This window comes from Polyodon spathula, chromosome 4 (genome assembly GCF_017654505.1).
Source record: "Polyodon spathula isolate WHYD16114869_AA chromosome 4, ASM1765450v1, whole genome shotgun sequence".
NCBI classification, from domain to species: Eukaryota; Metazoa; Chordata; class Actinopteri; order Acipenseriformes; family Polyodontidae; genus Polyodon; species Polyodon spathula.
Genome location: NC_054537.1, coordinates 80,773,752 through 80,798,223, shown reverse-complemented (window position 1 = coordinate 80,798,223; position 24,472 = coordinate 80,773,752). Strand labels below are relative to the sequence as shown.

The 24,472-nt window shown below is 35.1% G+C and overlaps 1 protein-coding gene across 13 annotated transcripts in view; it reads left to right on the top strand.

Annotated features, from left to right (window-relative positions):
• Positions 1 to 24,472, top strand: part of LOC121314924 (regulating synaptic membrane exocytosis protein 2-like) — a 247,534-nt gene that overhangs the window by 121,491 nt on the left and 101,571 nt on the right. For 8 of the 13 annotated variants that reach the window (XM_041248684.1, XM_041248683.1, XM_041248691.1 and 5 more), the window contains 6 exons: positions 12,568 to 12,776; positions 14,047 to 14,166; positions 17,928 to 18,027; positions 19,281 to 19,404; positions 19,847 to 19,893; positions 20,845 to 20,957. In XM_041248684.1, coding sequence (XP_041104618.1) covers positions 12,568 to 12,776; positions 14,047 to 14,166; positions 17,928 to 18,027; positions 19,281 to 19,404; positions 19,847 to 19,893; positions 20,845 to 20,957 — 713 coding nt within the window. Of the gene's footprint in view, positions 1 to 12,385; positions 12,454 to 12,567; positions 12,777 to 14,046; positions 14,167 to 17,927; positions 18,028 to 19,280; positions 19,405 to 19,846; positions 19,894 to 20,844; positions 20,958 to 21,949; positions 21,998 to 24,472 lie in introns of all 13 variants that reach the window. The other 5 variants (XM_041248688.1, XM_041248693.1, XM_041248686.1 and 2 more) reach the window with 2 other exon arrangements.

Genomic DNA, 24,472 nt, shown 5'->3' with positions numbered 1-24,472 from the left:
AGTATCATTACTCTATGTTTATACTGTAGTGCTTTCCATTTTGTGATAAATCTTGAGATACTTTGCAATGGTGGTTGAACGAAACCAAATTTTGCCCAAAAATAGTGAGCGCTTGATCTGGGTTCAGTGTCATCATACGCTCAGTTTGAGTTATCATCTGGTACATTTGGAATCAGCATTCTCTCAGAGGTGACCAAAACACATCCTGCACAGAATTTGCACTCAGTTAGTACACATATGCTTTCATTTATGGTATGTGTGTGCTTTTCATTTTAAAGGTTCATATTTTAAATCTCCTTATCTCCTTAGTTTACTCTTCAACTGATTGGCCTCTTTCATTGTATTCTAGGAGCTGCAGGCACTTCATGTTTTTCTAAAATTACAGAAGCATGTGTGGTTATTATATAACAATGATGTGCAGTTCACATTTTAATAACCAGGGATATAAAGACAATTCCTTACCTCATTAGCATAACAACAAAGTCACTTATTGTTCTGCAGTTGCTGCTGACTTTATTTAAATTTCACTTTGGCTATATGTGTAGCTATGGACAAAAAGTTTTGCATAACCAGAATTTTAGGATTGAGCTGTAATTTAAAAAATACATATGAACATAATTTAGATATTTAATATCATGTAAGCAAAGAAACTATTAAATTATATTGCAAAAGTCTACCAGAAGCCATAATAGTAGTACAGTATTTCATGTTAGATTTCTAAATGTCCAGTTTTTCAATTTTATTTATTTTTTTTTTTCAGTTTTTTGTTAAGTATATGGAAAACTAAAAAAATATTCAGCAGGTTTAATTCGGCTTTATGAAGCAAAATGTGTTAATTCTATAGTATAAGTATATTTTAAAAACTTTTGGCCATAGCTGTACTATATATAGAAAACTATGTGTGGTCAGGTGTGGTTCTATTCACTGTTATACAGGAAGTGATTAGGGAGAGGAAATTAATAGTGTGTTATGGTCTGTCACATAAAGGGAAAGTTGGTAGGAATGTAATTGCATTATATTTACCAAAGTGTAGCTCTTTAAATTCTGTTCTGTCATTTCACTGTTTACATCCTGGTCCTGGCAACTTTTTTTTTTTTTTTTTTTTTTTTTTTTTTTATTTTTGTATTTTGTAACTGGTGAATTATGATCAAATAATTGTGGTGCTTAAAACAATTCAACAATGTGTTATTTTATGTTTTATATTTGGGAATGTGACAATAACAACAATTGTTTGATACTTTTAATAACTGATGGGACAACAAAAAACAAGTTCCATTCAAAAGAAAGATAGGAGACAAGAAATAGAGATACAAAATGTGCACTCATAAAGAATATGTGTGTGCATGGTTTATAAATGACAAACAAGGAACAAAAAAAGCTGTTATAGAAACAATACATGTAATGCAATATGTTTCTGCCAACTCTGTCTTTTAATTTAAATTGAAAAAGGGTAAGTTGTTGCTCTGATGAGAGATAAGGGCATGTTTTTTTAAATCCTTGGCTATACAGAATATGTACAGTTAGATAAGTATATTTTAATTTAACAATACATCTCCTGTATACCTGGCTTTTTAAAAAGGGGACCATATAATCATACAATTCACACTTAAGTAGAATAGAATATAATGTGTGTGTGTGTGTGTGTGTGTGTGTATATATATATGTGTGTATATATATATATATATATATATATATATATATACAGTACTGTGCCAAAGTTTTAGGCAGGTGTGAAAAAATGCTGTAAAGTAAGAATGCTTTCAAAAATAGACATGTTAATAGTTTATATTTATCAATTAACAAAATGCAAAGTGAGTGAACAGAAGAAAAATCTACATCAAATGAATATTTGGTGTGACCACCCTTTGCCTTCAAAACAGCATCAGTTCTTCTAGGTACACTTGCACACAGTTTTTGAAGGAACTCGGCAGGTAGGTTGGCCCAAACATCTTGGAGAACTAACCACAGTTCTTCTGTGGATTTAGGCAGCCTCAGTTGCTTCTCTCTCTTCATGTAATCCCAGACAGACTCGATGATGTTGAGATCAGGGCTCTGTAGGGGCCATACCATCATTTCCAGGACTCCTTGTTCTTCTTTACGCTGAAGATAGTTCTTAATGACTTTCGCTGTATGTTTGGGGTTGTTGTCACGCTGCAGAATAAATTTGGGGCCAATCAGATGCCTCCCTGATGGTATTGCATGATGGATAAGTATCTGCCTGTACTTCTCAGCATTGAAGAGACCATTAATTCTGACCAAATCCCCAACTCCATTTGCAGAAGTGCAGCCCCAAACTTGCAAGGAACCTCCACCATGCTTCACTATTGCCTGCAGACACTCATTCGTGTACCGCTCTCCAGGCCTTCCACGAACAAACTGCCTTCTGCTACAGCCAGATATTTCAAATTTTGACTCATCAGTCCAGAGCACATGCTGCCATTTTTCTGCACCCAGGTTCCTGTGTTTTCATGTATAGTTGAGTCGCTTGACCTTGTTTCCACGTCGGAGGTATGGCTTTTTGGCCGCAAGTCTTCCATGAAGGCCACTTCTGACCAGACTTCTCCGGACAGTAGATGGGTGTACCAGGGTCCCACTGTTTTCTGCCAATTCTGAGCTGATGGCATTGCTGGACATCTTCCGATTGCGAAGGGAAGTAAGCATGATGTGTCTTTCATCTGCTGCAGTAAGATTCCTTGGCCGACCTCTGAGTCTACGGTCCACAACGTTGCCCGTTTCTTTGTGCTTCTTCAAAAGAGCTTGGACAGCACATCTGGAAACCCCTGTCTGCCTTGAAATTTCTGCCTGGGAGAGACCTTGCTGATGCAGTATAACTACCTTGTGTCTTGTTGCTGTGCTCAGTCTTGCCATGGTGTATGACTTTTGACAGTAAACTGTATTCAGCAACCTCACCTTGTTAGCTGAGTTTGGCTGTTCCTCACCCAGTTTTATTCCTCCTACACAGCTGTTTCTGTTTCAGTTAATGACTGTGTTATAACCTACATATTGAATTGATGATCATTAGCACCTGTTTGGTATAATTGGTTAATCATACACCTGACTATATGCCTACAAGATCCCTGACTTTGTGCAAGTGTACCTAGAAGAATTGATGTTGTTTTGAAGTCAAAGGGTGGTCACACCAAATATTGATTTGAAGTAGATTCTTCTTCTGTTCACTCACTTTGCATTTAGTTAATTAATATAATCTATTAACATGTCTATTTTTGAAAGCATTCTTAATTTACAGCATTTTTTCACACCTGCCTAAAACTTTTGCACAGTACTGTGTGTGTGTGTGTGATATATATATATAGATAGATAGATAGATAGATATAATCACATATTACCTTAGTACTGCTACTGATGTGTGAATTCATGCTCTTTTGGGTATAATTTGATCTTAAAGAAGGTCTGTACGGTAGGTAGAAGTTTGTTAATGTTAGTTTGACTGACTAGTTGGATAGTTCATGTCTTCTTTGACAGCTGAATGGTAATGTATAATTGTACTGTATATCATAAGAAGCTGTGAGTGGAGGTGATTGGCAGCAGCATGGACAGCGAAGAACAATTATATGTCGTGTGCATGGAATAGATGAGTTTCATTAGCGTATATCAGGATAAAAAAAGCTCCAAGGTGAGATTTTAAGTGCTGCATCACCTCTGGGTTGAGATGTGAGCTACACAATTAATACCATGTTCTTTACAATAGGCTGAACATCAGTAAATGAGCTTTCATGAATCTTTTACTGCATTTAGCTATGTTTTTACTATAGTATACCTAGGGCTTCTGATTTTTGGTTTTAACTGATAAAACCCGATAAAACACCCCCAATACAAAAAAAAAAATGAAATCGGTGGATAGCCAATAAACACCGGAAAAACTGTGGAAATGGTTCATCAATTCACGTTGACTTTACTCTTTTTCCATTAAAAAATAAAACTTACTACAAAAATAATAATAAATACATTTCCCAGTGCTGCTGGGCAATGTCCCGCCTTCCTGACATGTATCTATCATTGATTCATTCTGAATACTTTAAACCCGCCCCAACTACTGAGTGACAGCGCATTCCTACATTTCTATTGGGGACTCCGCTTCAGAGATTTAAAACAAGATTACAAATCAGAAATGGAGGCTTGTTAGCGAGATTTAAAGCTGTAATACAGTTAAGATACAGAGGATTTAAAACAGAATTGTGGCGAAATGTACAAGAATGTGCCCGTGACCATAGGGATTTCGTTGTGGAAGACAGCAAAGGAAAGAAGGTACTTAAGTGAGCAAGTACTGTTGAGTACTGTTGAAGTGGAAAGTAACCAAAAATACTAATTTCATACAGTATATCAAAAGCGAAAGCCCCCACCCCCCCCCAAAAAAAGATTTACATGCAAATCGAAAATAGCTAAAAATAAGCACCGAAAAATACAATTAATAAAACCCAAAAAACTGAAGGCCTAAGTGTACCACAGTAAATTTGTACTTTATAGTTTTATAAGCAGTTGAGTTAGTAACCAGTTAGTTGCAGGTAACACCAGGAAAAAAAGAAAAAAAAATGTTATGAATACCCATTTGTCACTTTACATCCCTGTTTGTTACGATCCATTTGATACAAAGTAGCCATTAAAAAGCAAACATAGTACTGCCTTTTCCTGGTGTTTTATACTTGGTTAACTTGGAAACTACACATACTGTACCTTTTCCCAGTGTTACATGTCAGCACTATCACCTAGATAACAATGAATGCTGTGTCACAATATTAAACAAAACAATTAACAGAAGAGCATATAGTAGGAATACCAGCACTTTTATGTGGCATAAAATGTTAAATAGTAATCCATAATCTAGGTTTGTTCCCAGCCTAGTATTTTCTTAAAATGTAAATCTGCCCTGACCCAAGCAGCAATGTAAAGAATAATTAATGAGTAAGCTTACTGTGTATTAATACAGCTCGCTTCAGGAAATAACAGTAGACTGTTAAATAACCTACAGTGCAGGGTGAATTTTATTAAATTTCATAAGCAAAAGTGAAAAGGTTAGGGTTACATTTTCTGTGCATCTTGCACCATGTAAAATGGCTAAAGAGACCATTCAATCGTAGCTGTATGAAATGGTGCATAGCAAGCAGCCTTACATTACATTCTGACTAAAGAACAGTTTCAACCATCTGGGAATACTCCACTAGAATCAATTGAAGTCAAGCTAGACTCACATTTTTAATGGAGAGTGTATTACATTTTTTACCATTAGGTCATCATGTAATAATAATACAACACACAGACACATACTGCAAATAGTGATTCTGATAATAACATAGAACGACAAGCACTCAAAAGCATTTGTTTCCCCTAAATAAACAGGTATACAGTACTAATATATACTTATGGTATCATAAATGAAAAACAGTACAGTATATGGAATTATTAAGCTAAAGGAAGTACTAATAAATTCAAGTTGTAATGTAGAGAAATGCACATTTCAGTTTTCAAGCTTTTATCAGGGAAAAGCACTGGTTGAGCTGAATAAATCATAATGTCTAAACTGATATTGCATCCTTTAACCCTTGGGTTGCCCGTGACAAATATTTTGATAAATGCCTAAGCATTATGTTGCATGTCATATAAAGTATGCATACACATATATGCAGAGTGAGGGGTTACAATGGAATCTCAATTGCATTATCCACATTTGTATAACAGTACCAACAACTCTAAAAAACAGGTTTGTGTGCTTAAACATACTGTTTTACCTTTTTTTTTTTTGTCCTGCACCGAATTGTAGTAAAAACAGCGTCAATAATTAATGATCCAATTAATAGTTTACACAGGTTTTTATTGAGTTGTCAAAGTGATGAAGGGACTGCTGGCATTGAACTCTCACGCTGCCACTCCTGCACTCCTGAATCAGCAGTTTGCCAACAGCATGGAGCATGGCAAAATGTGAGGCTGCCACAGAGTGCTGATGCTCACAATTTAATGCTGTGATGAGTTTCCTGCTCCTAAAGCACAGCTCTTCACTGGAGATGAGAGACCATTTTGTGGTTGCCACTTTTAATAAACTACAAGAGAAAGGGTTTTGTATTTGTGCTAATCCAAATCCTATTGGCTAAGTAATGAGGAAATAATTGGAAATTAGCTGTAGATGAACTGTGTACGCAGCCAGCATGTAATGAACTGCTGAATAAGTGATTATTTATATCAAGTCAAACCGTCTCATTCTTTGTAAGAAAATCTACAGAATAGCATCACTGGCACACAATGGTGCACCCCACCCCCTCCCCCACCCCCCCATAATCAAACTACACAAAGGTTTTTTGGATGATACCTTTTATTAGAATCGGTTGAATGTGTATAAAATGCACTGGCTTTCAAGACCAAGGTCTCCTCTTCAGATGAGGAGTCACCTCGAGCTAAATTTATATTTACATTAAAGAGACAGTTCAGCAGAAATTATATATATATATATATATATATATATATATATATATATATATATATATATATATATATATACACACACACACACACACACACACACACACACACACACATAATATGGAATTTATATATATACTGTGTGTGTGTGTGTGTATATTATATATATATATATATTATATATAATATATAATATATATATATATATATATATTTAACTGAGAAGCAGTCATCCTTTACATTCAATAAATAATATTATTTTCCAGATATCTATGTAATATTTTTTTTTTGAGGCTGAATTTAAAGGAACTTTCTTTTTCCATATCTCATTTTTAGTCGCAAAAGTGATTTTTAAATGCATTTTCAGCTGATACTATTAAAATGGATCACTAGAAAAATGTTGTTATACTTCTTTCATATAGACCAGCACAGTTTATCCTATTCTGCAATAAAATAAGCTTGCTCAAATGCTTGTGCATGTCAGAAGAATTAATATTACAAAATAAATGTTGTAGGTTCACATGTAGTCAATTTTTGCTGCAAATTCTCTGGTTCCTTAATGACAATTTGAGTTTCAGAAATCACATTAATTGAGTAATTCAAGTTCTATTGCCAGGCCTTGGGCCACTTTTTTTTATTCCAGCTGCGCCAAAGTGAAGGCCTTTATGTGACTTCAAAGAGAACTCAGAGAGATCAGCTGAATTATAGAATTTTTCAATTTTTTTTTGGAAAGGGTATTTGTCTTTGCATAGCCACCCTCGTACATTTAGTTATTAACATACAGGACAGTATTATGAACTATCAATATTCTAAATATTTCTTCCAAAATCTTCATATTTAAGTAGCATGCTGAATTTAAATAGAATTTTTCCTTTTAAACTCATACAGCTTTAGATTTGTGGGTACAAATGAGAAGGATAAGGGTGCGTAATGTATGTATACGCACCCTCTCCCTTCCCGTACACACTTACAGTCACCCTCACACACTTGCTTGACGAATATTTTTCCTGTAAAAGGTTGGTTAGTGACATGATGCCTTTGTTGAAATGTTCTGCTTTCCCTCTACTTTGTTCCATACACACTCACAAACAGCACAAATTAAGTTCTCTGAAAGAAGATGATGTGTCTTTGTTTAAATGCCTCTCATGGTAAGGTCCAGCTGAGCCAGCAGCCATGTTGATAACCCCTAATTCTGGCAAATTGTTCAGGCAGGAGAAGTCAGGATTTAACTGATTGGACGCCACTTGAGAAATGAAAACAAACTCAGACAAATCAAACAGGGCCTTTTCAGGTGGAATGTGCGCAAAACAGAATTTGCACCAGCTGGTGTATTCCTAATGCAACCCTCTTTTGCACACCTAAACTGGCTAAACACTACTGAGGGGAGTGGAACCGGGTTTTATTGTCTGGCACCTAAATAATACAATAATAATAGAATATCATAATGTATTTCTTCAATTTGAGTTTCCCGCGGCCTACATTTAGGGAGGACGGAAACCAGAAGATGTCTGTCTAGTTGTAATAACTGTAAAACTGATAGCCTGCAAACAGTAAACCAATGTTTCCCTTGGTGCTGCATGACCTTAAACAACATATCTCTGCTTCCAGAGGAGAACTTCTGCTCAAGTTCAAATGCTCTTATAGCCTTAATCAGCGCAATTCTCCAAAGCCTCTAAATCTCTTTATGTATAACCACCATCAAAGTGCCCATCTTCCCACTGCGACATTGATCACAGTGGGTTGTGTTTTTAACAGCTAGTGGTGATGGCTGTTTAATTGAAATGCTTTTAAAACTTAATCTTAAAACCACCTCATTATGTACTATTATAAACTGTGCATCATTACTAAAAACAGCTACAAATATATGTAGAGTAGTATATGTAAAACATAGGCTAACTAAAAGAAATGCACTCACTTAAGGTTTTTTTTTTAATCACTTGGGTAGGAAAGGAACTGAAATCATGTTTCCCTGCTTGAGTTTTATTGGTGCGACTCTGCAATGTCAGTTCAATGCTAGATGTTGATTTCAGATATATATGTCTCTCCCAAATACATTTTATCAACCTGGCGGAAGAGTTTGTCAGCTCCCTGCATTTTTCACCTGTGCCATAACTTAATGTTTGGCTTGCCATCGGTCTTCTAAAGACTTGCATTTACAGTTCAGTTAAATGGCTATTTTAACCTTCGCATACAACTTTTTAGATGTTTACTGTTGTTTTCTGTCCATGGGGTGCAACATGTTTGCTTCATTAACAACTTTGACTGCTGTTTGTACAACAGGATACACACATCAACAGTATTTGCTGCAGTACTGGTACAAACCCAGTAGTTTAGCCCAGCATGTTCCACAGTATGACTGTATTGTCACCTACTGGGGATTCTCAATGACAGTCTGACCTCTCTGTGCTAATCACACCAGCACATTTAAAACTAGCTCAATAAACCTTCCCGTTAGACTTCCTATAGGCACAGTGCTCCTCTACCATGTTTCCTTACATTTGCTGTGAATATAATTCCCTTTCGACATCCTCCCCCTTGCAGCCATAGTATTGATCTTGAATGTTCATGCCCTCCTGCCCACTGCCAGAAGGTCATACAAGAGGTTAGGCTAGGCTAAAACACAGGCATTCTTGCTGTTGTGTTCTCAATTTCCTGTTGTCATTTGTAATACACAGGATGAGCATCATATAAAATGACATGTCACATTCCTGTGTTTATGTGACAATGTTTTCAACATGAGTGCCTTTTGCAGGGGATTATAATCATGTGCAATGATTTTTTTACTGAAGGACCTGTATACACAAAAGCTAAAATCCATTTGGCTCACATGCATGAGTCACTTAAGCGAGGTGTCCAGGGCAGTATCAAGTCCCTGGTTTAGTTCGCTGTAAAACATTAGTAAGCCTTCCTTTGTCGTTGAGATTTCTCTGAATTGAAAACAGCACCCTTACTCATGCAGCATACTGTTAAAGAAAAACACATTTTCATGGTAAAATTATATTTAATGTCATTTGTCTTACAGTAAAAAAAGAACAGAACCTTTGTCCTCCCGGCCTTTCTTTCTTTTGCCCGCCTATACTTTATATGCCTCTAATTTTGCTATGACTTTCAACTACAGTAAAATATCCTTGGCTAAACTTTGCTGTGACAGAAGATCTGCAAATGTCCATTGAAGGGAATATGATATGGGGGTGGTGGAGCAAGGGAATTAAAATAGACAGTTTAATTGAAACCCAACTGTGAGTCATCCAAACATTTCTTTTTGAATGACTTACTATGTCTTACTGAAACTTGGCAACTTAAAAAAAAAAAAAAAAGTGAAATGTTTTGTCAGTCGACTAAAAATAGAAACTTTATATAAGCTGGAATTCTAAATCTAAATTAATGAACTGTTAGAGTGAAGCCTGAAAAACAAAAAAATTACTTACCAGAATGCTTTACATTTGAATAATTTTGAACTGTAGATCACTGAAATAATGCATTGTAGGTAATGGTGACAGGACAGCTAGTTTACTGAGGATTGGGGAAATGACTAGCAGTGTGTTATAATATCTCAGCATTTTTCTTACAGCTTCAGCACAGTGCATTGATATAAAGATAACATGATGGTGTAAAAAAAAAAGGCATAGAAAAACCAAAATTTCATACAATGTACGTCTGGAGCAGTGCACATCCTATACAGTAACATGCTCTAAGAATGTGTCAATAATATGTTCTTTTTTTTTTAAAACAGTAGCAGTCGTCTCCCTTGAGCATGGCTTTAAATAAACTTAAAGATGTCCCAGAATGCTGCAGCTTAAAAATACATTTAAAAAACCTCTGCTTATTTGTTGGCCAGTGAAGCAAGCAGTATTTTAAGGGATCATTTTTTTGATGTTGTTCTTACTGGGGGAGGGGTTGCCTTGTTACAAATTACACGGGTAGCGAAGAACCCTCTTTTTAAAATGTCTGGTAAGTTGGTTAAAGTTTTTTTTTTTTTTTTTAAAGAAAAGATCAATTCATTGAAACACACACACACACACACGTGTTGGTGTATAACACACCACTGTTAAGGAATGTATCTGGAAACCTAGTTTTTCATATAATACAGTCTCCCAAGCCAAGTATACATGAGCCAGCTGCATTTAATAACAGAACACCACATAATGTTTATTGTTTAACTGTTGTATTTGAATGGCACTGCCCGTGGTCGCACAGGAAAGAGCAAGTGCTTTGTTGTAAATGCTCATGGACCCCAAATCCAACATCATTGTCATCGTGTTGTTCACAGAAGAATCTTTATTTGTATGTTTCACATTGTCAAGATATTATGTCTAACCTATTGTTTTTATTTGGAGTGGATGTGTTCAGTGATATTCTTTATATGATGACTGACTCTGGAAGTTGCTGTTTGTATTCCAGTCTTTGCTCTTCCTTTCAACTTTTTTTACTTTCCTCTTTTCTGCTCTTCACTTCACAAAAGTTATTTGATGCAGTGCAGTGATTTGAAGAGTGATGTTGCTGGTTACTTAATTAATTGTTATAAATATGAAACAGATCATTTGTTTACATATGTTGTTTCAAACACTAGCATACACAGTAAGGTAAAGGCTCATACTTCTCAAAGAACATTATTATTATTATTATTATTATTATTATTATTATTATTATTATTATTATTATTATTATTATTATTATAATATCTGTATATAGTTTTCTGTGCCTGTTTCAGCTGAAAGCACCTTTGCTAAACGGTGGCTAACATTAGTGCAGGCTACTTCTAGAATCCAACACGTTAGTTAATGTCTGCATAAAAGTATTATGCAAGAAGTTCAGTTTTTAACCATGTGATGGGAGCACCGTACTGTGGATTTATTCTGTTTAGGGCTTGGTTATTTGGACATTCATTTTATTGCTTATGAAACATCTGATACACAAACTTGTTAGCACAAAGACGTCCTTTGTGCTAACCACTGTGTGGAGATTCACTTCTAAACACTATGTGATGTTTGTGTTCAGACTCCACACAGGCAAGGAGAACTGAACTTTTATGATGTAGCTTATTTAGCATTTACATCAGCCATTTTAGAACTGTATGTCTGAACTGAGCACTATTCTATGTTAAACCGTTTTTAACTGATAGTCCTTCATTGGCCTTTTTGTTTTAGAGCATTAAAGCAAACAGTACAATGTGTATCACTAGTTCTGTCGTGACACCAGAAACAGCTGAAAAGCAGTCTTGGATTGTTATGCCGCCATGCATCCTTGACAGTGAAAGACAAGAACAACCAGCTGTTTGATTGTGGTTTTTATTCTGAAGTGTAATTCATGTTTAATGCTAAAGAAAGGGAATCTTAATAAATAACTAAATATGTATTATTGCAGCATCATTGCGACACAGTGCAGCACCATTGTCTAGCAACATACAGTATTTAATAAAAAAGCACCAAATATGCCAACATATGAATGAATGGTGTCAACAGAATTAAGTGGCAACCAAATGCTTACTGCCTCATTTGCATAAACGCAGCTTAAATGTCACTAAATACCACCCATGTTTGGCCATCTGTGGTTTGGGCTTTAGTATGGTACTTTCAGATCCCAAAATTGCACCTCAGATTTCCCTTGCAGTGTTGCAAAACAATGATGATAGGGGGGCTGCTACGGATAAGAGCCTCAGAATATATTATTAACGTCTCTAGCAAAGCGTTCCCTGAAGTGCTTAACAGCATTCTGGGATGATAAGTTAGCTTTCCTTTATTTGGAATAAGACGATGGAAATACCCTTGGTATTTCTCATTTGCTAGATGCTTTATTGACGGATTACTGACTGGGGAAACGATTGCTTTGGGATTTGCCAGTTTCTGGTTAAAGGTCGAAGAAAAGATGCACTTCTAGTTTGTGTGTTTTGTACTGTTGTATCTCTTTTGTCTGTCCTTTCCTCTGCTGTACTTTCTTATGTGTCTGACTCTCACAGGGGACATGGATGGCAACTGGTGGGACCATGCGTCTTGGCATAGCAGTGAGGCATCCCCAATGTCTTTGGTGAGACATGTGGAGCCTTACCTTTCAGTTTCCTTTGTCATTTCACTTTTCCTTTGTTTTATTTACACCTCTGCATGTTTTCTTTTGTTTCTTTTTTTTATCCCACACCTGTAGGGGACAGTCAAAGGGGAAAAAGAAAAACTAGTGAACAGACAATTTTGTCGGACTCAAACATCTTGTCTGAGAAACAAAAGACAATGGTGCGCTTTGGGGGCCATTCTTTGGAAGAGGACTTGGAATGGTCTGAGCCTCAGATTAAAGACTCTGGGGTAGATACGTGCAGTAGTACAACCCTTAACGAGGAGCATAGCCATAGTGAGAAGGTACTGAGATTAAATAGCCTGCTTTTTTTTTTTTTTTTTAACCTACTCATCTGGTCTTCGTTTGTGTCAGGGTGTGTTTTTCAGGGACACTTCAACAGCATCCTATGGGTGCTGATGAAAAAAATGTTGGGAACCCTCTGCTTGCTTTGCTGTTTGCTTTCTGGTAGCAATTTAAAAAATCTTGTTTGTGGCGGCACACAAGAATGTTTGGTCCTAGAGCTGCATGATAGTCTTTCTGAGTATTTTTGTGTTGTTGCTATGTAGTTGACATTTGAATACTTTAGGGGTACTTTTCACCCAAATTGGCATCCTTCACTGTGTAGTAACCCCCTCCCACACCTCTATTTATTATATATATCTTTTTTTTTTTTAAGTATCCATAGAGTAAAACACATACTATAAGGGAAGATTGGATTTGTTTTTCACAGAAAAAATAGTTGTTTTTCTTTTTTCCCTTTGTCATGTTTATAATTTTATTTTTTCAGCCTTGGCATACCGGTCCAGCCCACGTGGCATTAGAAGTATTTTTTTGTCATCTGCTTTTTATCGTTCCGCTTTAAACATTGTGATGTTTATCATAGACAGTGGGGATTTCCAAAAGTGTTGCCCTTTGCCTGCTAATTTGTGCATGGATTTCTGCGCATGACACTCACTTTCTGCCTTCCACATGTTTATATGATTACACAAACTCTTACATGAAAAGCAATCTTTAAAAAAATATACAAATATTTTTTTAATGCAGACTAAACTGTTATAAGATGCTTTACTTTTGGCATCACTGCGTAAAGACAATTAATTTTAAAATTCATACTGTACTATATGTGTAAGGCCATTAAATGATTTTCATTGAATACTATTAACATATTTGAAAACAGTTGTAGAGCATAGCACACAACTGTTTTCAAAATCCTATACATTGCAAGTATCTAAATAAAATAGCAAAAAGTTGAGATTATTTCACAATATATAGGAAAATAATTGTTACCCTAAAAAAGTAGTGATTGTAGAATAGTACGACAGCACAAGTATTTTATTTAAAAAAAAAAAAAAAAAAAAATATATATATATATATATATATATATATATATATATATATATATATATATATATATATATATATAATATGGTTAGGGTTTGTGCAATCATTAATTTTGCCCAGATATATTGTATTACATATGGAATGCTTTGTTTGTCTTTCAAAAATAAAATAAAGTGAGAGCAAGTCAATCTGTTGTAAAACACAAGGTGTGTTGTTGCTTTGCCCTCATAGTACCCTGTGACATGGCAGCCATCCAAAGATGGAGATCGCCTAATAGGGCGGATTTTACTAAACAAGCGGCTGAAAGATGGGAGTGTGCCAAGAGACTCTGGAGCATTGCTTGGGCTGAAGGTGAGTAACTTCTGAAAATCTGTCAACATCTCAGTGCCGGCTGACAAACATACTACATGTTGAGACATTATGCTTGATAAGTGTTCTGTAACAGCCTATTGGTCACTTCTATCCCCAAACCAGTGAACATACAGAGAACACACTGTATTTCAGAAATACATCTCAGCTATGATCTATTACCTCTTCACTTAAATATCATATGTATTAACTAGTAATACTGATTAAAAGGGATATTTTGTAACATCAAAAACATCTGCTTCTTTATAGTAAATATGATTGTTAATATTAAAAATATATATTGTACAAAAAGAACAATTTTAGGACATTGTCCTAAAAAGTAACATAGATAAGGCTTCTTATAACCTCATATAATCCAAATAAATGTGTATTATAAATGTTAAAGCAAATTGCAGATCCTTGTTTGGCAATAATTCCTCTGTAAAGTCTTTCACATCCTGGAATGAAATCTGCACATTACTTGTTCAACAACATCTGTTGCAGTGTACTTCAGTAAAACTGCATCACTTGAAATCAGTTGAGGTTTCAATGGTTTCTCACTTCCAGTTGTCAGTACTTCCTGGATTTTAATAATGTTCAAATAGAACCTTTTCATAATTAACGATGGCACTAAAAACCGTAATAACTGTAGTCAAAACTGTATTCAAGGGCCAAAAAAGTATTGTGAATACTTATGTTTGTATGTTTAGATATTTTTCATGTTCTCCTACAACTTGTATATAAAGACCACTTAGGGATGGGCCGCTGAGAGGTTGCAAAAACAGGTTTGACTGATATTTTTGCAGGATAGCAATATGAATATGCTAATCACAGATGAAACCTATAATGAATAAGTGAACAATGTGAGTTGTGTCTTAAGGGATTTATTGGTAGTTATGGGTATTAAAAAGTACCTGAAAATCAGCACAGCCTTAAGTCCAATATGTTAGTGTTTATTTCATGAAATAGTATTTGAAATAATATTTTTTAAGGGTTGCCTGTGATTTTATGTCCTTGATGAAACAACATTTTGTCTAATTAGTATCCATATCCCTAGAGAAATTTATTTTTATGATGGATTAGCACCTAGTTATTTGCAGGAATTACTGACCCTGTATCTTCCAAACCACACTCTGAGATCACAGGATGTGGAGACTGAAAACGCACTTTTATAAAATGGCTTTCTTATCTTAATGGGTTTTAATGTAACTTTAAAATTGCTGCTTTTCTATTATGTGTATTCTGTTATTTAAATATGTAATTTAAATGGTCTGATTATGGCAGTTGTATGTGTGACATGCTATGCAAATGTATTGTGGTATGTTTTTTTTTATCTGCTATGTACTGTACAGTGCTTTGCAATACTTTTGTATGAAAAGCACAATGTAAATGTTATAAATGAATCAATACATTTCACAGTATACACGGGAGGTTACCAGAATGTGTCAGGATGTGTCAGGTTGCAGTGGTCTAAAAGGGTCCTTTCATTTTTGACACGTTGCCTATTGGATAGGGATCACAATAATAAAGGAAGGGACCCTTTTTATGCTGCTGCACTCTGAATTTACTGGTAGGCTTTTGTGTATACTGTGAAATCAATTGATAAAACATGTTGTAGGTGAGAGGTATAGTTTACAATCCTTTTTTCATTAAAACAGACAGTATTAAATCAGACTTCTGTTGAACACTGTTTTTTGTATTATTTGGAATACATCCTTTAATTTTTGTTTGTGGTAACTAAGCCTTTGGCCATGGTTGGTTAACACCATTGCTTTTCTTTCTAAATTTGGAAACTTTACCAAACAACATACGGTCTGTATATTACATGCAAGGGTGTTGTTAAACTCTTGTAAAGGTTGTCCCCCATAGTAACCTATAACATTCTGCCCCCAAAGTAACAGTTCTTTAGAAACCACACAGCCAAACCAAAGAAGGTTTTCCGAGTATATTTATTACATGCACAATGGAAGGTACTTGTTTGAGTGCATGTTGTTGCAAAATATTAGAAAATGCTCTGAAACTACTCCTATATGCACTAGCAAATGCACATAAATAATAATAATAATAATAATAATAATAATAATAATAATAATAATAATAATAATAGTAATAATAATAATAATAGAATAAGAAGAAAACAGAGACCACACAGGTTTGACTTATTAATTTTTTTACTGATGAATGGGCTTCCTGAAAAGTACTGTATGCATTGCGTCTGGTCAGTGCTTATGTACTGTATGCACTGTGTCTGGTCAGTGCTTATGTACTGTATGCATTGTGTCTGGTCAGTGCTTATGTACTGTATGCATTGTGTCTGGTCAGTGCTTATGTACTGTATGCATGGAACAAAATGATGCTATTTTTGTAGCATTCATCTTTTAGAAAAAGAAAGGAGTACAAACTGCACTAGAAACAAAAACTGTTAATTACATTGATTGTATACAGTAGACCACGGCTAGAGAACACCCCTCGGGAAGCAAGCGAAGTGTTCTCTTAGCCGAAGTGTTCTTTAAGATGGAGTTGACCATCAGACAATATGAATCAGTACATAAATACATATTTATTACTTGTCATGACACACGTGCATCAACATATGAAATGGTAAGTAAGATAAAAGCAATAGGCAAGTGCATGTTAATAAACTGCAATAATAAAGTAATCAAATTAACATTAATAAACTAACTGTCAAACTATACAGGAGTAATATTCAAGACATACACAACATTATTTAATAGAATGGTGAAGCAACTCACCAGAACAGAAACACCAAATTGCTTGGCGACATTTCTCCGTTTGTTTACATGCCATTTTGTAGCGATGAGGTGCACTTGTGAAAATCAGAATACAAAACGAGCCAATGATATGACGGTGGCTCTGGAAAGATTGAATAAACCAATCAATGTGACTCGGGACACTCGTGATGACAAGTCACATTTGAAAATATTGAATAAACCATTTTAATTGAAGTTTGATGATGATGAGTTATCAGGTTTCAAAACAGTACTGTATCAGTTGTGAACGCATCGCTAGCAGTGACAAAAAGGTGTTCTTTTAAGAAAAGTTCCTGTTCCTTTAGGTGGATCATTTACAATGAGAAAAATCTGTTTCACCACAAGGGTGTTCTCTTAGGTGAAATGTTCTCTTAGGAGGTGTTCTTATATGCAGAAAATACTGTACTACATATTTCATTTAATTAATTCCAATTGTTATCATAGTTATCAAATTAGAAACACACAATTTATTAGGTCTTTATTTATATTGCTTAGTTGTTTTGTTTAGTTTTCAGAAAAAATGTAAAAAAGGTGTTTTATTATTATTTAAATAGTGGCTTAAGCTGTTACTGTCTTGGCCAAATTATGTTGTACAGTATTTCAGAAGCATGGCCTTAACAATATTAATTCTCAAGCAAATCTTCAGTTGCCGTACTCCTATAAATGAACACAGGACATCCTTGGAAATAAGTTCTTGCATCTGAGTCAGTCTATCCTGTTAAATACATAAAGCATGTACTGGTATATATAATAATAGCATTACTATTACAGTTGTTGCAAAACTGTATACATAGTTATTATTGCACATCCAGAGTCAGACATCTGGCCCACACATATAGACATGCATATACATATGCCAGTCTGGCTCCAGGGTATGCTATATTAATACTGTAGATGCTAGTGTAAAATAATATGACCTGATCTAAAAGTAGAAGATATTTTAATTTAATGTGAAATGTAATACTCATTTTAAATCACTTATCTTTTTAACAGGTTGTGGGTGGAAAGATGACTGAATCTGGTAGACTTTGTGCATTTATTACAAAAGTAAAGAAAGGCAGTCTAGCTGATACAGTTGGCCACCTCCGACCAGGTAAAGCATTTATTTTATTTCCAATTTCAAGAACCAGTGTATGGAATATTTGCTTATTTTGTGTGTGTGTGTGTGTGTGTGTGTGTGCCATCTCTGATTCACAGCTCCAATTCAAATGTGATGTACTTATATATATATATATATATATATATATATATATATATATATATATATATATATATATATATATATATCCCCAGCCCCGCCTATTCCTAACAGGATTAATTATTCAATAAACATTTGCACCTGGAATGATTTTATACAAAAATACTCTTAATTAACATTTATACTTTTACAATAAAACATTCATATATTTAACGTTAAATATGTTTTTTTTTTCTCATTTATACAAATTTGTTAAACCTGCATACATACCGTTTTTGTTTACAAACGATTGTTAAATTGTATTGCTTACAGATTATTGTCATTGCGATTATTCTTTAATCATTAACTATTACCAGTAAAGGCTGAAAATGAGCATTACTCCTTGTAGTGGAACATTACTGAATATATAGCAATAACAAAACACTTGTTCCACATGTATAGCTATGGTAACTTCATTAATGGAAGCACCCTAATCTAATTACAACAGTACACCGTCATACATCAAACACACTTGATCAACAGCATGTACAATGCATGATAAACTGCAGCTCTATCGCCAGTAAAATAACAATCACATTGATAATCACAATAGCAAGCAATTTAATATTACAGTGAGGGTCTCATCCTCACAGTGTTTTTATAGTGAAGTAAATGAAATGTTTATCATTTTCATTTGGACATTTTTTATATTTTGTCATAACTTGTATACTGTACGTTGTTTTGGAATTCAGCGTGAAATTTACATATGGTAACATGTTTTACTGAGGAGGTGCAGTTCATACACATGGTTCAATGGAACACCTAAAGCAAGCTAAATCAGCTGCCCAAGTTCCTAAATGTAGTGTAACAGGTAATTCCTCAATCAGGCAAACACCTTTGTTTATAAGTGATAAACAATATGTATATTTCACTATTCTTTCACAAATGGGAATTTTCGCGGGGCAACAACATATTACACGATGATGGGTACATTTCACAGAACTCGTAAAATTCATGATAACCGTGAACAAAATACAACCTTAGTCAAGGCTAAAGAGGCTTTGCCTTTCTGTTTGTTTTAAAATAGAGCACAGTGTCTTTATATAAACTGTTTCGTTCATAGAAATGTAACTTTCAGTGTGCTGATTTTGATGCCCCTGTTCTTTCAGGTGATCAGGTATTAGAATGGAATGGGAGACATTTACAAGGAGCTACTTTTAAGGAAGTTTACAATATAATTCTGGAATCTAAGCCAGAAGCACAGGTGGAACTTGTAGTCTCAAGGCCCATTGGGTAAGTTATTTTACTAGGTCTCCTGACTGAAAAAACAGCAAATCACTGTTCATAAAACTTACTTTGTTCAACTTTTGCAGTCTAAAGAAAATAATCCCACTCCTAATGGCAGACGAAAACCCACAATTTTGTAGGACTTATTTCTATGTACGATGCTGAAAATATATATATCAAGTGAACTAACTTTTAGATTGACTAACAGACTACTGCAAAGCATGTAACAATGTATGTTTTCTGCTGCTTAGTTTTAAAGTCGACAAACCAAATTACTGTACATCCACTTTTTGGAAATGGTGCTGTAAATACTCTATGTACTTCTTTTGACACAAGTTTGGTATAAGATTAGTAGGATAAGTTATCTATCTGTCTGAACTGCCCTGCATTATACTCTTGGTCATTCAGTTAATGAATATTCACAGCATATTTTTTGTCCTCATTTCAGCGATATTCCCAGGATACCAGACAGCACACATGCACAACTAGAATCAAGTGAGTTTTAATTATAGTTCTCGTACAAGGAAAGAGGAAGACAATAAAAACTCATCTACTGTATGAAGATTAATGGCAAGATTGCAACATTAATTAGACCTTGCACCAATATACTGTAAATCCAATGCTACACTTTATTTTTCGCTCCACTCCACGCTTATATTAGGCATCCTATATAATGTTATTAAATCTCTTAAATGGGATATATATATCTTTGGTAGCCACTTCAAATGTAACTGTCAGGCTATTGGGGGCCTTGTAATATAACTTAGTTCTAGTTCCAGTTCCTTGAGTCCATAATGCAGAACTGGTAGGGTGATGTGGAGAGCTAACATTGCCCACCCATATCTCCAAACAGTAGCCCAAATTGTCCCAGTTCTGTGGATAAAATGCTAAACTTGGTTTCCAGAAACATCATTAAAATTCACAAAATAAGGGGCTACTGAGTGGTGCATCCGGTAAGGCACTCCGCATGGAGTGCAGGATGCGCCCTATAGCCTGGAGGTCGCCTGTTCGAGTCCAGGCTATACCATGGACGAGAGTTCCCAGGGGGCGGCACACAATTGGAAGAGCGCCACCCGGGTGGGGAGGGCTTAGGTCGGCCAGGGTGTCCCCAGATCACCGTGCACCAGCGACCCCTGTAGAATGGCTGGGCGCCTGCAGGCCTGCCTGTAAGTTGCCCAGAGCTGCCGTGGTCTTCTGACACTGTAGCTGTGAGGTAGCTACATGGCAGGCCTGCAGAGTGAAAAGAAGCGGACTTTTGGAAGATGTGTGTGCCTGTCTTTGTCTCTTCTGAGTCTGCGTGGCGGTGGCAGCGGTGAGCCGGGTTGAAATAAATAAATAACTGGGCTTTCCAAATTGGTAAGAAAAAATGATTGTAAAAAAAAAAAAATTTTGAAATCTTCTGTCTGAGTGATTCAACACTTTATGCCACCCCCTTTCTCTCCACAGGCTCAAGTTCTTTTGAATCCCAGAAAATGGATCGGCCCTCTATCTCAGTCACTTCACCCATGAGCCCTGGCTTGCTGCGGGATGCTCCCCAGTACCTGTCTGGACAACTCTCAGTATGTTCCTGTTATGTTTATTTCAGGTGTTTTTATCTTGCTTGAGCGATTGTGTGAAACATGTGATAAGAAAAAGTTCCAACAGTAAATACAATAAGTAGTAAAATAATAATATAAAAATTCATGTGTGAAAAGTGAAAATAAAAGTCAAATCTGGACAGCCCTACATTTTCACAGCCATCTGCTGGGCATTTGCCTTTAATACCTTTTTCTTTTCAGTGGGCACTGTGGTATTCTGCTTTGATTTAGATTTATTTTTAAATACTGTATTTAGGTTTTGTTTTTTTTCCCCCACGCTGAAGCAGTGCTTTTCAATACATTTAAAAAAGGGATTTCAATGAGAGAGTGTTGAGATTAGGCCTTAACTACAAACTAAGCTCCATTAGACTAAGCTAAATTCAGAATTGGGTGGGATGCCATTTAACAGCTGTCATGCTGGGGGTTTGGACAGGGATTTGCATCAGTGATGTCTGATAGTAGCAGGGAAGTTGCTCACCCTTTACCATTCCCCCTGTGTTGCTTTATGGATTATATGCATGAGTAAGGGTTGTCAAGCCCTGTTCCAGCTTTGTAGGCCAAGTACTTTTTACCTGGATCTGTCTCTCCACATGTAACTTAATCACAAACCCACTCATCAGAGCACTCAAAACACGCTAGGTTTTTGTTTAAACTAGAAACATTATATGTATTTGACAAAGTACAGTATTACTTCCCAAATGCAGGAATGAAGACTAACATGGACTAACATTTATGGAATAAGAATTGGATTTTGATCAATAAATATTTAAACCGTATATTAATTTTAACTGGAGGGCTTGTGATTTAACCGTTTAGCTATACGTTGCACTACAGTCAATCTGCTCACAGATGTATGTAGTGTAGCTTTTCCTTTCTTTGTCTGTTTTTTTTTTTTTTTGCATTTGCAGTGTGTTGTGTCCTTTTGGTTTTGTTTTATTGCATTTTTTCTTTGTTGTTTAATTTTGCTGTCCCAGAGCCAAAGCCTTAGTAGAAGATCAGCGCCTTTTGTTCCTAGGGTTCAGGTAACAGCCCCTGTCTGTCTGACAGAATGCTCTTTTGGTCTGTTTTTTTTCTTTTTCTTTTTCTTTTTGTTTGGAAAATGCATAACAGGGAAATGGCATCTATCATGGTTTAGAATAATTTAAGATTTTTTTTTATCATTTCTATCATTTAAAAAAAAAAAAAAACATTCTCATATCATCTTGCCAGGAGCCTGGAACAGTCTGCATGACTAACCAACCCAACTAAAACAGTTTAAAGAGACAATCTGCTATGGCCCTTGTGTTCACCAAAACTCATCAGCATCTTGAAAATGTTTTGTATGAGCAGTAACTCGACAAACACACACTTTTCTTTATTTTGTTTATTTTTTTTCTATCTGGATGGGCTGTGGAAGGTTAAGTGTCTCTTTAAATGTTTTTTTTATTATTATTATTCAATTTTAGGGACAAATAATTTGGATGCTTCTTCGTGTAACATGAAACGATGTGTAGATTTATATTTATTAGTTTTGATTTAACTTATAGTGGTTCACCGAGGCACTATGGGCAGGATTTTCAAAAGGTCTTAAATGATAACTCCAGTGTTAATCAACAAATCTGTATGTAGCATTGATTTTGACATTTTCAAGCGGTCGCTGTGCCTATTTTGTTGTTAAATAATCGTGCTGACATGATTTCAAATTATATTGATTTATGAAATAATGTTAATATCTTAACAAGCAGTGCTTCTTGCGACTATTTGTTTTATTTGTGTGGGAATTGAAAAGCAAATCCGTGTTAATTTGCACTTGGAAAAGGAGGGTTTTAATTAATGAAAGAGTATATAACTCAGTGGCTGTGACGCAGATGATACAGAGAGTGTACAGGACCAGAGTTAATTTCTTACAAACTACCTAGATAATTAAATATTTGTAGTTATGAAAATATTTAAGCCTTTCCTATATTTGCAGTTGTGAATGAGATTTTTTCACTTGTTCTAACCATTTGTAACCTTACAGAGCATTTGATATATACCGTTATTTGCATCCAGTATAATGTTACAACTAAGAAATTATCAATGCAACTGTAGCCTTTCTGAACTGTGGATACACATATTGTATGACAGTTGACCTCTACTGTAGATTTTATTTGAATTATACAAATACAATCCTAAGAGTAAATAATGAACTCTTGGTATAGAAAGTGGCATATTAGATATTACAATAAAGTTTTGTTAGGTGATTGCGGATTTGCATGCTTCCTTGTCTAATCCACACAAGAATGAATAACAGGCATACAGGGCCACACCGATCCACTAGGAATGTGATCGAGATCATTGACACAGAATTTGCCTAAACGTATTTGTAGTGTTGTCAGACTCCCCCCACACTTTATGTACAATGTACACTTTCAACTTCACTCGTTTGTGTAGATATCAAATATTTTTATAATACTGCAAGTGTTTCTGGCTACTTCTAATCATGTTGAGTTTATTTATCATGGAGGCGAGCAAAGTAATGAGAAAATGCATGATTAGAGGAATTCACCGAACAAATAATTCTAAACAAATTGTGTATTGGGTTAGGGAGTTCTATCTTAATTTAAAAAACTTAATAAATACATAATGAAGTGTTACACACATGGTATACATGTATAATAACTAAGAACTACAAACACAAATGGCACTTCAAACATATTTATTTGTAGCCTACAATCGTACATACTGAAATACATTAAGCTTTTTAACAAGAAATCCGTTCATTAACGACCTCATCGACTCAATTTCAAAACATTTAATGATTGATTTAATTAACAAATTTACTTTGAAAATCATTTGCTACTAAAGCTCTCATTACTATATCATGAGTTTGATGCAGTAACACTGGATTTTAAAAATCCTGCCCCAGGTGGCTTACTGTAAAGTAGCACATCAGTTGGCTGAGAGAGCATTGTGATTGAGTGTAAACTGTGCTTGCCAATTTATCTCTAAGAAATCATTCAGACTAATCTCACTGTGATTTGATAAGTCAGCTCTAATGTTTTTTAATGGTTTTCTGTAAGGCTAACAGGAGCCAGATTTATTTGAGCATTTGGAACATTTTTTAAATGTTATAACAGGTTTGTTGGAATAAATTGTTATCTAAATATATTAATAAGAATAATACAGATACAAATATTGTATAAAATCATTTCAGGAACAGATTGCTTGGGTTACTGAAAATAATTTTCAACTCCTTGTGTACACATTATAAAAACATTAGAAAAGAATGACTCATGTTACATTGGAAAGGCATGCAAAGTTTAATGTCTGTTTTCAAAGCAAGATTGCATTTTCCAGTTCACAACAGAGTGGAATTTATAACTGACAATTAAACAAATTGTACCTTATTAATTTGGGACCTATGAACATTTTGAAATCCTGTTAGTATTACCTCTGTGGCCGTATTCAAAGTAAATGAATATAATGCAGTATGTCTGTCAAATGTTGAAAGTGGTGAACGCCAAAGAAAATCCAGA